Source organism: Arvicola amphibius, chromosome 5, assembly GCF_903992535.2.
Source record: "Arvicola amphibius chromosome 5, mArvAmp1.2, whole genome shotgun sequence".
In the NCBI taxonomy this organism is placed as follows: domain Eukaryota; kingdom Metazoa; phylum Chordata; class Mammalia; order Rodentia; family Cricetidae; genus Arvicola; species Arvicola amphibius.
In genome coordinates this window covers 112,524,389-112,539,560 of record NC_052051.1, presented here as the reverse complement: position 1 = coordinate 112,539,560, position 15,172 = coordinate 112,524,389, and the positions used below count along the sequence as shown (strand labels likewise).

General features: G+C 44.2%; 1 protein-coding gene and 1 pseudogene across 2 annotated transcripts in view; both read left to right on the top strand.

The window, feature by feature from the left end:
• The window catches only part of Sil1 (SIL1 nucleotide exchange factor), a 255,443-nt gene that overhangs the window by 80,830 nt on the left and 159,441 nt on the right, over positions 1–15,172 (top strand). For both annotated transcript variants that reach the window (XM_038331772.1, XM_038331773.1), the window contains one exon: positions 2,282–2,420. In XM_038331772.1, the coding sequence (XP_038187700.1) occupies positions 2,282–2,420 (139 nt within the window). The remainder of the gene's footprint in view (positions 1–2,281; positions 2,421–15,172) is intronic.
• On the top strand, positions 6,113–10,438 carry LOC119814280 (annotated as a pseudogene).

The following is a 15,172-nucleotide window of genomic DNA, read 5'->3' as shown; positions in this document are numbered from 1 at the left end:
GGCAGGGTCTTATATAGTATACACCAGCCTTGCACTTGCTCTTATCACTGAGGCTGGGCTGAGCGCTCCTGACCCTCTTGCCTTCACTTCACCTCTCAGGTGCTATGATTACAGATGTGTACTGTGTATCACTTTATTTTTTGCAATGCTTAAGCATGCATGGGCAGCCCGTATGTGGCAGTTCTGTTGAATTTGTTCATATTGGATTTCATGGTCTAAGTTGATGAGGACGACTGATCAGGTCTCTTTCTCAAGAGGGCACCAGATCTCATTACAGATGGTTGTGTCAGGAGGGTGCTGGGAATTGAACTCAGGACCTTTGGAAGAGCAGGCAGTGCTCTTAACTGCTGAGCAATCTCTCTATCTCCCACTGTGTACCCAGTGTCTAATTTTCTTTTCTTTAAAAAACACATTATTTTATGTATATGGATGTTTTGCCTATAACTATGTCTATGTACCAGGTATGTGCAGTGCCCATGGAAGCCAGAAGCAAGTGCTAGATCCCCTGGGACTGCAGTTTCAGAAGTTGTGAGCTGCCATGTGGGTGCTGGGAACTGAACCAGGGTCTTCTGAAAAGCAGCCAGTGCTCTTAACCACCAAGCCCTCTCTCCAGCCCCTAATTTTCTTTTCAGTTTATTTTTGTGCAGACTTAAAATTGAATAGATAAGAGGTGCTTGAGCCAGGCTGAACTGTGCAGAGTGATCTCCACCTCAGCCTTTCCTGCCCGAGTGAAGCTGCACTGTGTAGCCACTCTTAGTTGTCATACACAGACTTCTCTGACCTGGAACCTTGGGCTGCTTTTTCTAAGCAACGTGATGATGATGATAACTACTTGTTCTCAGGGCCAGTGCTTATGTTATAGTACCACATCTAAAATATGAACTGGAGATCGTGATCTCTACCTTACAAATGTAGATACCTAGTCTTCAAAAGTTAAATAAGTTGCTCAGAACCACACACACACACACGCACAATGAGGTTTGAATTGTGTGTTGTGTAGAGAGCTTGAGTTCTTTACCTCTGTGCACCATCAGTGATCCCACTCATTGTGAGATGATTTAAGAGCCTCCTTTGCCCAAGTTATTTTCCTTTCTGGTCCTTAACAAGGTGTGAAATTCTGCCACCTAAATTTCATGCTTTTATTTCTAGTTAAAATGTGAAGATTCTTGGAGGGGTTCAGTATTGTCATCAGCAGCACCTCAACGCCTTAGCCTTTCCTCTGACAGCTAATTAAAGATCAGACACTTTGAGACCAGGCGGGTGGGAGCCCCTTTCTAGTACTCAGGTACTACCTGAGGAAGTGCATGCACATGACACCTCCCAGGAGGCTTAGCATGGCTGAGAAATCAAAGTGAGGTAAAGTACCCGCACAGATTGTTAAAGGAAGACTCTAAGAAATAGGAATTGGGAAATGGATGAAGAGTAATGACAGGAGGTGGGGGGGCTGGGAGAACCTAGGCGCTAGTGTGGACTCCTCCTTGCTGTCCTAAATGTAATTTCCCCAACCTCTGGAACCCTCTGCTTCCAGGTTCTTGAGGCTTACACAACTTCTTTTATACAAGTTTGAAAATGGGAGACCAACTCTACAGGCACACGTGTGCACTTGGGCACACATGAGTACATGCATTCAGGCAAATACTCATACACATAAAATAAAACTAACCATTAAATAAAGGAGACCAGGAAGAGGCAAAATGAACAATACTTGGTGTTCGTGTCTCCTCCCTTCGAGCATTTCACAGACTCCCATATTATCATTCTTCCCTGATGTCATGGGGTAGAAAGAAGCAGTGGGGTTGGGCAAACAGCTTCCAACTTGGACATGCTCTTAGCCTGGCCCAGTTAGAATCCCACTCTCCCGCTTATGATTCTTACTCTATGGTTTGGAATGTCCTTCGACATTTTTGCCCTATCAGTCCCCAGGGGGTTTGCCAGACTGCTTGGGAATCAATTAGACCTCAGCCCCAGCTTGTCTGTATCAAGCAGTTACATAGAAAGTAGCTACTGTGCTAACCTTCTCCCTAGCATTTTCTTTAACTCCCTCGGGAGAGCATGGACTCTTCTCGTGGTGTCACTTGTACATGTATTAAAGTACTGTAAAACTTGGAAGCATACTGCCTCACATGCTGGTTCTGAGGCTGACCTTGTGAGAGGAACTGCACGTGTCTAAATGTGTCTGAAGGTGGGACAGGCATCCAGGGAGAGTGGATTGCCTCAAGCTGTTGATTTCTTCTTGCCTGGGCCTTGTCATGGTAGGTCATGCACTATTTTTTTTTCTCAGAATGATTTTGCACTCACCAGCACAGAGAAGAGTATCCACAAGGAATCGGAGACAAAGGAAACCAGAGGAGAAGAGGAACAAGACGCTGAGGTCCTGGAGGTGTTTCAGCCGACTCAAGAGTGGCAGGCTCTTCAGCCAGGTACCAGACCTGCTCTGGTCCTTTGAAATACACAAATGTCCTTTTTCTTGAAGGTTGGGAGTGGCCATTGTCAAGGTGACCATCTGACCATCAGAGCGGTAGCTGCTACTCTGGGGCCTAGGGACCTTCATTCTCTAGGAGAACAGGGCTTGTGGCCTGGGAGTGTCCTGGAAGGGAGGCTTGTGGTGGGCGAGCACGTGATGGGAAACTTTCTTTCCCCGCACTTCTGAAGCACAGTAGAGGCAGTGACATGTGCCTTGCTATGCAAATGCTATTTTGGGCTCTGCTGCTCTGCTCAATGCTGCTGAAATCGTGTTCACAGAGAATCCTTAGCACTGGTGCAGGGCCCCAGATCATCTTTTTAAGGAACCCATGCCACAGAAAAAAGGGGGCTCGTTCTTGCCTGATCATAACTGGGGTGTCTTCAGAAAGAGCTGCTTTCTAGCCCTTTCATGACCCCAAGTCAAGGGTTTCAGTAGCCTGCAATTGTGAAATGCTTGCCACAGTCAGGTCCACAGCTAACTTCCTCGTGTGCAGTCTTTGATCTTCATAGCCATAGAATTATTACTGTCTTTATTGCCCAGTGGAAATACTGAGGCTCAGAGAGGTTAGATAACTTGTCCTGTTATTTATCTAACTTGTTTTATGTCATTGACCTCAGAGCCTTGATCTGCTTACTCTCTTCCCACTCCTCCTTCCCATTTCCAGCTGTCCTTGCCTGGGGCCTACTCTGCTAATAGTGAGACTCTTCTCAGGTGCAAGCTGTTTGTGTTCTGTACCGTGGCGAAGTGGATGGCAAGTTCTGGCAGCAGGCGTGCTGTCATTTCATCAGGTCCTTGCCGAATTCATCACTGTGTCCTCACAGCCCCCACTGCTGCTGTGCTGCCAGGGATAGCATTTGCTGTGCCAGCCAGCAATATCACTCCTGCTAGGCTTGCATATGGGTAGTTGCCACTGAGGAGTGATGAAGCACCAGAAGCCAAGTGGAAGCTGATGGCATCAGGCAGAGGGAAGTTTAAGAACAGAGGTATTTGATTCAGCAGGTCCAGCTCTGCCTGTCTTCTCTTAGCTTCTCTGAGAACAAAATTTTGTCTTTGAGGAATAGCTCAGAGAGGCTCTCAGAAGTGATGAGGTAAAAGATGTGGCTATATTCTCTGCTTTTATGTAGACTTGCTGGTATTTTTTTAAACAGGCAAACCCCTGGTGTACCTGGGGCTGATGTTCTTCTGGGTTCCTGCTTCTACTCCACTCCTTCAGCTGGGTCACTAGCAAGCACCCTGCAAACCTTTGGTCCACACTGCAGACAGAACAGGGCTCTTACTTCTGACCTTGAGCCTTACCTAGCCCTCTGGCAGCAGAGCTTCCTGCTGCTGACAGCTCAAGAGCCCCTGCATGAGTAGTTCAGAAGGAAGAGCCAGAGGCTGTGCCTAGAGTGAGGAGTGGGCTGAGAGCCTCAGGAGAACTAGAGAGAAGCTCTCGTCTCCCATTTAGCTGATGCTCTTTTGACAACACCCTACGTGTAGTTTCTCAAGAGCTCCTGGGAGACTTTTCTGTACAGAATTCTCCTGAGGCTGCTGCAGAGCTGTTGCAGCTGAGCACACTGTGGGAACAAATTCCTCTATCCAGTGCATGTCTGAAGACATCGCTTGGGATGCTCTGGTTTTCAGAGGTCACCTCCTCGCTTGCACACATCTTCAGTGCACTTGTAGGACTGGACGCCACTGAGTGCATGAGAGTGCAGCCTTCTCTCCTTTGTGGTTCTGCCTGGGGAAGGGGACTCAATGTGATGCTCTCCCTTGTGGTCCTGCCTGGGGAAGGGGACTCAGTGTGATGCTCTCCCTTGTGGTCCTGCCTGGGGAAGGGGACTCAGTGTGATGCTCTCCCTTTCTCCTCCAATAGTAATTCTGAAGAGGGAGCAGGGATAAACACAAATAAAAAGTTTAGTGTTTTCTTGCTTGAGAGCCAAAGGCAGACACACAGGAAAATGGTGGGCATGCTGGGGACCTTTTTTTTTTTTTTTTTTGGTTTTTCGAGACAGGGTTTCCCTGTAGTTTCTAGAGCCTGTCCTGGATCTAGCTCTTGTAGACCAGGCTGGCCCCGAACTCAGAGATCCACCTGCCTCTGCCTCCCGAGTGATGGGATTAAAGGCGTGCGCCACCACCGCCCGGCTCATGCTGGGGACTTTTAAAACAATGGTAAATTTGTGTAGATAGTTGTGCTCCTATCTAGGCCTAGCAGGTCTGCCCTCCTGTTCAAAGGACTTTTGTCATCTTAAGGGAAGGCTGGACCTCTGATTCCCTTTTCCCTCAAAGGAAAGATATTAGAGTATGCAGGCAGTTTGGGCTGTGGGCCGGCTCATTGGAAGGCAGGCAGATAGGCAGATTACATGCTACAGCCTGGCACACTAGGGCAGTAACACATGACTTCCTAGGTCTTCCCACTAGGCCAGTGGGAACTTGGCTCAGCTACACAGCACTGAGACGGCTCCTTCCCCTGAAGTCGGCCTGCCTCTGTTATTACTGTCAGCAACTTCACTGGGAGTTGCTTGTTCCTGGAAGTGATTTTTCTGTCACTCTTTCTTCTGGTTTATTTTGGGCTCTGCCTCACCTAGCAGAGGCACAGCAAGCATTCGCATGTGGATCCAGCAACAGCTGCTTGTAAGCAAGCAGGGGAAAGCTGTTTTCTGGCAGGTCCTTCTGGCTGTGGGCAGGGAACAGAGACATTTGTCCTGGAGCTAAGGACTCCTGGATTCCAGAATTTTGTGCCTGTGCACTTGTTATTATAGAACACTGGTCACAGCCAGATCCCATGATTTTGTCTTTACTGAGCATTTTCTGAGATTCCACTTTTTGTTTGGTACTGTATTTGTAGCCAAAATATAGATAAGAGCTCACATTTACTAAACATTGATTCTGCTGGGGATCCTTGGAGGGTAGATGCTGTAACTGCCCTCATTTTCACAGACAAAACTCATTCTCAGCAAGAAGAAATTACTTAGACAAACAGCTAACAAGTGGGAGAGTTGAAATTCAGACAACTTTAAGCCCAGTTTAAACACTGTGCTATGCTGTCTTCCTAAGAAACAAAATGGATCCGAACCCTTGTGTTTTAGCTTATAGGCTCACAGACAATACAGGAACACCAAAAACCATTAGTGTGTCAGGACCAGGGCGTCTCCAGTGCTGAGAACTCAGTGGGGAAGCTGGTCAGACTGTATGATACTGGGCCTGACTGTGGTTTTCTTTGAACTTGTGGGTTCAGGTTGCTTGTAATCTCTAAACTTTAGTTTCCTTTTCTGAAAATAGGAATGTAAATAATGACTTCACAGAAGTGGTATGAGAATAAAGTGAGGTGTGTGTGTGTGTGTGTTTGTGTTTGTGTGTGTGTGTGTGCTGTTTCCCAAAGGGCCTGATAAACAGTACATACTCAATATATTCTCATTAAAAAAAATCTACCTTTGCTCCCTTTCTTTGGGGGTTTGAAGGAGAAGTGGAAGTGAGGAGAACACCTGGACAAAGGCCACCCCAGTCTTACCTATTTGGCCCCCCTGGGCTCAGGAAAGCCAAGTTCAGCCTAAGGCTTCTTCTGACCTGATTTGACTTGAAGGCAACTGTGAGAATCCCGGAAGTGTTGGCATTAGCGCCCACTCAGTAGGAGCATGCAGGAAGTCTGTGCAGGAACACGTTCATGTGATGGATGGAAAAGAGAAAAAATCTAAATCATCAACAACTGATGAGAGCAATCCAAGAATTATAGAGCGCCAGCCATCTGGTCAGATCATTTCAGATCTGCACAAGCAATAAGAGGGAATTGAATTTTAAAAACCTCATTTATAGTAGGCCATCTACTCTGGTTTCAAGTATTTAAAGGTGGAACCTGATTTCCTGCAGGCTCTGGACATCTGTCTGGAGGAGCACCTGACCCTAGTCAGGGTGACAGTGAGGCTCTTTCTCTGGGGCCTTTGATCCTTTGCTGTCTCAGAGGGCATGTGGTTCACCTTTTGTGTCCAAGAAATCAGTTCAATTCTAATATGATTTTCTAAGGATTAGTATTGGATCCCACAAGTTAAAGGCTCAGTTTCCCCCATGACTGCCCTCATTTCAGATGTCACTTCTAAATCTTGGGTTACTTGTACCTCTCACTACCCAGGATTCTCACTCACACCCTCTCCTCAGGTTTGATAATTTTGTTAACTAAATAAACTCAGAACACACACTTATGTATATCTGTGTGGTGTCAAGAATGCAACACAGAGCTGTGTGGTGGTGATGCACACCTGTAATCCCAGCGCTTGGGAGGCAGAGGGAGGTGAATCTCTGTGAGTTTGAGGCCAACCTGGTCTACTGAGTGAGTTCAGGACAGCTGGGTCTATATGGAGAAACACTGTCTTGAAAAAAAATCAATCAATCAAATAAACAAAACCCAAAAAACCAACAAAACAACAAAAAATAATGCAACTCAGGAGCACTAAGGGGAAGAGATACAGACAATGAGCTCTTAGACTCAATTGGATGTCAGACTGCGCAGGGATGTCTCATGCCCTCTGTAGGTCCACAATCTTCCAATTCAAATGTCGTTCAGGAAGTTTCTGAAGCCTATTGTTTAGGACCTAAATGAAAGTTTCATTATATAGGTATGATTGATGCCAAGCGGTGACCATAAATAATCAATCTTGAGTCCCCCTGCACTCCCTAGAGATAGAGGATGGGTCTTAAAATTCCACCCCTCTAATTATGAAGTCTTTCTGGTGACCAGTTTCCGTGCTGAGATTTCCCGAATCCCCACCAAGGGTCACTCATTAGCATAAATTCTGGCATGGTTGAAAGGCAATTTCTTGTGAGTAGCAAAAGTCTCTTACCATGTAGGGAGATTTTATACATTTTAGGAGCACTGTGGTGAGGGATGCAGGGCAAAGAAAGGTCAGTTTTTTTGTGTGTTGCAAGTTGCAGTTGAGGTAAGACTAGGGTACAGCCCTTCTAGTATTTCTGCAGTCTTGTCACATCTGTGCTTGAGAGACGAAATGACCATCCATTCCGAGGGTCATCTTTGCAGGTTACTGCTCTTCAGGATGCCGTCAGAGTCTTTCCTCTCCTGTTCAGTTCATCCCACACTGAAACATGAATATACTCGGGGCATGGGGTGTCCATGAGCAGTGGATGGGGGCCTAGGAGAGGACTAAGGCCAGTCCATACCTAAAATCTGTGGCTTCTCAGAGTGGAGCTAGGAAACTTCTTTGTTGACACCAGGAGGTAATGATATAAAGGAAGAGTCATCTGTTGGATGATCTTCCACTCTGGCTTAAATGTCATTTTGAAAACGTGGAGGAGGAGCTAGAGAGAAGAAACTAGCTTTGTGAGTTTTGTTTGTTTGTTTTTGTTTTGTAGGGTCTCACTATGTAGCCCTGGCTAGCCTAGACCTTGCTATTAGGACAGGCTGGCCTCTAACTCAGAGATCTGCCTGCTGCTGCTTCGGTAAAAGTGTGCACATCCTACTTGGTTCTGCTTCCTTTTGGCCCAAGTTGCTGTCCGTAGCCCCTTTTCAGAATGAGATGCTCAGAGGAGTGTATCTTTGGATCAGACACCTGTACAGTGCTTTCCTTTCCTAGTTCAGGGCCTTTCAAGTCTTCCAGGGATTCTCTGAGAATGGAGTTTGTTTATTTTCTACCCATATTTCTGGTTTCTCGTCCTCTAGTACCGTCACTTCCCCAGCCTTGTTTAAGCGTTGGCCTCTCTGAGCATCCGCCCAGTTTCTTGGTACTGCAAGTTTATCAGGGGGACTGCAGTTTCACAGATTTAAGGAGAAAGACCACTGACCCAAATCATCATGGCCAAACTCATTAAAGCAAACTTTTTTTAAAAAAAAATTTGTATAATAGGCTGTCTCTCTAAAGGCTGGTTCATGAAAACAGCATTAGACATGGGGAAGATAAGTGTCTTTAGAGTTCAGGAGTAGGTGGCAGGGTTACAGAAGCAGAACATAGGCATAACAAATTGGTCATAACAACCTCTTGAATCAAAGACATGGTTGAAAGGTCATAACAAAGTGGTTATAATAACCTTTTGAAACAAAGGCATGGCCGCCGTTTCCTGGAACAGGCAGTCTAAACTATTGTAGTCAGTTAAGGTTACAGGTGAGTCATAGCCCAATCCTTGAGAATCAGAGATTTAATCATAAACAGAAATAAACCTAGTTTGTCTTTACTATAAGATGGGTCTCAAGTCCAAGGTGGAGGCAGGCTGATTTATCATTGCCCCTTGTCTTATGTGCCCCTACCAAATCCTTGATAAGGTCTTAATGTTCTTTATCTAGGGGAAACACAACTTGTCATGCATTGAAAGATGGATATCTGTTTGGTTAGCATAGAAAGAACAACATTTTTTAAGGCCATATAATTTTGGTACTATCAGTATTAATGGTTCCCACTTTGCTCCCTTTGCAAGGGAATTCCCATTTTATCTAACATTCCAGTCTTCTGCTGTGGATAAGGGGCAATCTGTTCTCTTCTCAGCTGAAGTTAGGATGTTGTTGTCAGGGCCCAGGAAGGTTGGAATCAATGGGACATTCATCAGAAACATCTGGTTTGTTGGCCTAGCTGAAGAGTCAGGTAACAGTCAACTTCAATTGGACTGGTTTACTTAAGTTTTCAACAAGTCCAGGACTTTCCGGTTTTGTAGGACTACCTGGGGCTGGTGTAGAGTAAATCACCTTTGAGCAGTTTATAGTCTACAGCTGATTTCTGTATGGTGTTCACCATCTGAGTGGAACTCTGACAAGACAGAGACTAGGGACAGAAGTTAAAATATGTAAAGGAAACTTTTGTATTTGGAGCTTCCCCCTCGGGAAGAGGCAATAGGCTGGGGAGCTTAGGCTGATGATTGACAGGAACTTATCTGGAGTCCATTTGGCCTGTGAGAGGTGGATCTAAGTCTCATGATTTTGATTCCCTGGCGCTTACATTACATTGTTTGTAGTCTGTACTGAAATCCACATTGTAGAAAAAGCAGCTAACAGGTGTTTGCAAAACAGAGTAGACTCACATCTTTGAATCACAGCAAAAGCTCTGATTTTGGGTTAAAATTCATGAATTTTTTTTTCTGCCCTGAGGGCTTGGTATATAGATTGTACATAGGTTTTATTTTTTTTGTTGTTTAGCATGATGAGAAGCATCTGTATTTTTAAAGACAACTGGGGGAATTTTAAGATCTTGAGCTTGTGACTGATAATAGTAGTAATTTACCATCTTATTAGATCTTAATTGATTAATGTTAAACTTTGAACTTTTGAAATCTTAGTATAACAATAGCATAGAGGGGTAAAGAAATCTGAAATAGCTCTCATTTTTAAGTCATTTTTATGTCTTTATAATTTATATTTATATATATTAAATAATTTTATTAGATCCTTATAACTTTTATAAGACTTTTATATCCTTAGATGTTTATAACTTAAATTATGTTTAGACTTTTATAATTTATATAAACTTTAAATTTTTTATCCAGTCGATTATCATTAGACACACATAAGTTGGTTGATTATTGAGAGCAGTCTTTGGAGGGCAAGCTACGTTAACTAGAAGAATAGTGAAAACCTTCTGAGATGAGGTGGTGCGTGCTCTGGAGCTCCGTTTAGTCTGCCCTGATCCTGACTCACGCTGCCTGCAGCCGCGCCTCAGCCTTGGCTTTTGAAGATACTGGAAAAATGCTTGTGGAACTTGAGGAGGTGATTCACCAGATTCGAAACACGCTTACCCACCTCAACGTGAAGTTGCTGGAGAAGCTGTATACTGTGTCTTAAGCAAAGGAAAGGTATCTGAAACCCAAAGAACTGGTGCATATGCCAAGACAATGAGAATCACTACAGGAAAAACACCTTGTAGTGAAGGTTCTAAGACGTGGGGTGGTTTCCAAATGAGAATCCACAAGCGACTCATTGACTTACACAGTCCTTCTGAGATTGTTAAACAGGTTACTTCCATCAGTATTGAGCAAGGCGTTGAAGCCACTATTGCAGATGCCTAAGTCAACTATTTTAATAAATTGACTTAATCAGTTATTAAAAACAAAGATTGTAAAAGTTATGCTGAAACCTTTTTGTGAGTCTGTCTCTTAGTGTGAGGTAAACAGTGTCTGCCTTTTCCAGCAGCAGGCCTTATAGCTCGAGAAAAGTGTCAGAGCTACAGTTAGCTGTCAGTACCATCAGAGAGAAGGATATATTATGGCAGTGAGTGTAACCAACATAGCCTGTGTATTCATTAAAATGACAGACTTGCCAGCTGTCTGGACGATTGCCCTAGGCTCCTGTTGTGGTCTTGATGGTTTTGTTGGGGCCAGAGGTTGTAGGTCTTCAGTTGTCCCGTGGACAGCATTGCATCTTCAGCTGCCGACAGAACAGCACAGGGTCTGAGAGAGATTTTCCTGTGGAGAGGGAACTTAGGAAAACTTACCTCACTTTGACAAGGCAGCGTAAGGCAGTCAACCCAACAGTGTCCACAGTTGGGGCAGGTCCTGGTGCAGGCACCTCATGGGGCAGCTTTGCCCAGTGGTTAATGTTACCAGAATTCAGTTCTGTGCCCCATCATCTTTGGAGACCTTAGCGTTACTACTAGGAGTCTGTATTTCTCTCAATCACGGAAATTTTTTTATTAATCATTTTAAATGCCATATTCAGCAGATGTCTTAAAAAGTCTTGAGGGCCGTCTACTAAGTATACTTGACTTGAAATAAACCGTTTTTAGTTACTGCTTTAGGTTTAACATTGAACACATACAGGAGTCTAAATAAAGCTTGTCCCTGTAAATGAGTTACATTTGTATTTAGCATGACTATGAGTATGGTTTTGAATATATTAAAGAATTTGATTATTTATAAGGTGACTATTAATTTGCATGTCTTAATTATCTTCAACAGTTTACAAGTTTGTAGCTTTTATAAGATTAGAATTTTACAGTTACACCCATGTTAAGTTTAGCCTTTAAAAATTACCATTTTTGAATTGAGGCCTTTTAAGTATAAAATGAAACTTTAAATCGTAAATAGAGTATAAGGAGACTGGCAAATTTACTTTCCTGATCCTTTTATAGTGCACCATTGCAGAATATCACAGTGTCTCGTATGCCTCAATCTATCAAAATAGCTAAAGTTTACAAAGTTAGCAAAGACAAGGACGCTAGACATATGCTAAGTCAGTCTTTGCTAAGCCTTTCCTGGGGTGAGCTTTTAAGCATGTTTTGAGTTGATATATTTTAGTTAACAAGAATAGTTAGCTAGACGTGGAACTATAGGAGTTAAAAAGCAAGGCTAATACATATGGAGACTTTCCCAGAACTATGGACTTTGACGAATTAGGTCTTTGGGTTTTTTTTGTTTGTTTTTTGATTTTTTGTTTTTTGTTTGTTTGGTGGTGCTGTCTGCGTGTTGAGTTTTATAGCCTGAATGGTAAGATTATCTATGTTTAAGTGTCTAATTATTAACTCTGTGTTGTAAGTTTTAAGTCAACTTTTGTTACAGTTTTACAGACTTTTAATCATATCTATTAAACTTATAAATTTCTAGGTACAGAAAATAGGTATACTAGTCTTGCAAATCTTGAGGTAAGGTTTAAGATCTTAGCAAAAGTTGTAGACAGTTAAATGAAACCAGAAGTCTATATTTTTAGCCGCTTTGCCTTGCTTGGTCGTCCCCCTCTTCCCCAGCTGTCACAAAGTCAGGTGGCTCACCTGACATAGGACAGAAACTTTCCAACTTCAAAGCCAGCTTCTCAATACAGCAGAACAACATAAAACAGTGTTTCAGTATTATCAATACCCAGACATTTGAATCCCTGTTAAACTGAATCCAGTGACCAGAAAGCTCAGAGGTGAGGAATTCTGAGCCCTGGAAGTCGCAGCAGCCATGGCAAGTGGGGGTGATGGATGTGGGGCTGGGCCAGGGGCGTGAACAGAGCTGCCCTGGTTTGTCAGGACGTCAGGATGCCAGGCTTCTGTAGGCTGACAAGTGACTGCCCTAGCAGAGAAGAGTGGCAGGCTACCACATACGAAGGTCCCAAAAGACTCTGTGAGGACATGCAGATTTCTTCATTCCTTGTGTAGTTAGGTTTCTTTCCTAGCCTGCCTGGATAGCTATGCTGCCCCTCAGCAACCAGATCTGAGCCCTACTGCCAAACTGAACAGGCAATACTGCCAAACTGAACAGGCAAAGTCCAGACAACAAGACTTGCCCTCTCCATTGCAGGTACTGTCAAGGCTGAGGACTCTGTAGTGTTGGCTTCGCTCTGCGCTGCCGCTAGAACATATCTGCCTAGGATTAGGTTTCATGGCCTGGATAGGACAGACAGGACAGGGTCCAGGGTGCAGTCTGTGTGGGCCTGAGTGCGATAGAGATCAGCTGCTGGCCAGCCTCTTTTTTTTTTAAACAAGTATTTGTATGCTTAATGCTTACCCTATGTCTCTTCTCCCCACTTCCTCTGCTTCCATCCACCTGTTCTCTCCAAGGTTTAATCAAGAGTACTTATCGGAGTAGCACAGCCTCAGCTTTCAAAGGTCAACTCCCAAAATGGCTGAGATGAAAAACTTAGACTGAACAGGGATGATGGAGAACGAGCTGTCAATACCAGTGTTAGCCTTCATGCCAAGGGCTCTGCTTCAGTTCAGAAAATCTGTGTGGCTCCAGCTGCCCTCCTTTTTCTAGTATTAGCCGCCCTGCTGGTGAGATCGCTGAGCCTTCTCCAAGGGGACTAAGAAGTGCTTAGAATAGCTCTCAAGGGCTGGCCTAGAGCTAGAACGAGAGGCCCTTTTCTAGAACTCGTTTCATGTTTCGTTTTTGCACAACACATGTAGGAATTGATCTGTAACTTAGAGATGAGGAGGAGAGAGAGCAAGGGAGGAAGCAAGAGTGGAGGGGAAATCCCATAAACCTGAACGTGAGCGCATACTTACTTACTTGCTTTCCATTGGCTAGAAAGGCAAGGTATTTTGGAAAATAATGACATGATAGTGTTAGGCAGTGTCCATTTTGTTATGGATAGGACCCTGTAAGAGACAAAAAGTGAGGAGAACCAATAGCTGGTCGATTTTAAAAGTGCAAAAGTCTGTGTACCACGAATCTGTCATTGAGCCCAGCCAGGGGTGGTGGTAGCAGACAAGAAAATGATATAGATGCCCCGGTTTGAGAGCAAGTTTAAACCCTGAAGTGCAGTTTCAAAGAGAGCCATGTCAAAAAAAAACATGTTTTGTTTCATGTTTCATTAGTTGAACTCTTACAGCATTTCACGTGTAGTTCTTGATGTCAGGAAGTCTATGAAGGCATAACCTAGGCCTGCCTGTATGAGCTATGGGTATGGGGAAGGCTCCTAGATGGGGATGTGATTCTGGGACAACATAACAGGACTTGAAGGAAAGACTTCCCAAAGGTAGAGAGTCACTGAAGCTTCTTGAAGAGACAATTTGTATGTGTTGGAAAAGAACCAACACAGATGGATTTAAAATCCAGGCAGAAAGCCAGGTGTAGTGGTGCACACCTTTAATCTGAGCACTCAGGAGGCAGAGGCAGGCAGATCTCTGAGTTTGAGGCTAGCCTGGTCTACAGAGTGAGTTCCAGGACAGCTAGGGATATGTAGAGTCTCTTTCTCAAGACAAAACAAACAGATCCAGGAAGTCTCTGATAGGACAAAGTGATTTTGGTAACAAATGAAAAGTCATGATCCCTTGATTAGGATGAGCTTTAGAAATTAGCATGAGAGGTGGGAAGGAAACATGGAAAGGTGAGAAAACTTGAAAGAAGTTGAGGAAGCTTCCTTTATATGAGCCAAACTGAGGGCGGGTCCTGCCTCGGATGATGGAAAAGAGGGGATTGATTGTATGCTAGAAAAAATGGAGTCAGCAGGAAGTACTGTGTGAGAACATGGGAGCCAAGAGGTGAGAGCTCAGCATCTCCAAGCGCGGGAAGGGCCTAGTAGACACCTTGAATGTGAGAGTCTGGTGAGGTTTTCACCAGCGAGCCCTGGACAGTGGATGCTGAAGAGTAGAGCTGCGGAGAGCGGAGGAGTAGTCGGTAGGTCTTTGCTTGGTTGTCCACGGCTTGGTGAGGACGCTATGTCTGCGTCAACTGTCAACTGAGGAAGGTCTCGGGTAGGCTGGAGTGCTGAAAGGCTCTCCCTGTGAACTGGTTCTGACCGTCCGTCCCTCTTATGAAGACAGGGAAAGTCTGTGGGATGCTTTGAGAACTTGACAGTGGCTCGGCAGAATGATGTTTGCACCCTATGAGCCTCTGCTTTTCCAGCATGCCTGGGAAGAGTGGCAGGCTGTGGTGCTTGTGCTGTGGTCCGGCTGATTGTGTTTCTGCTCATGTTAAGGTTTCACTGTTATTGCTTATAATTCACAGACTGCTGATATTCCCTTATTTTCCATACTTTGTTAATTTGGACAAACCAAACATTGAACTTTATTTAATATTTTTCAGTTCCCAGAAAAGTATGCATATAGTGTGTGTAATGCTGTTGTTTAGAAGATGAGAACTATTTCTTTGGATTAAAAAATTTAAAATTGGATTACCTATGTCCATAATTAGTTTATCGGGGCAGAGGTGAGTGTTTGTGGAATAGTAATAGAGTATATTTGTAAAAGTCCTCCCACCCCAAGAGCATGGAAAGAAGAAATCTCCTGGGCCTCATCCTAGCAACAGCCTAGATGCTTCAAGAACATCCTTTGCTTAACCTCTCCTTAGCATTTCCTGGGTTTGCCAACTATGACTTTTAGG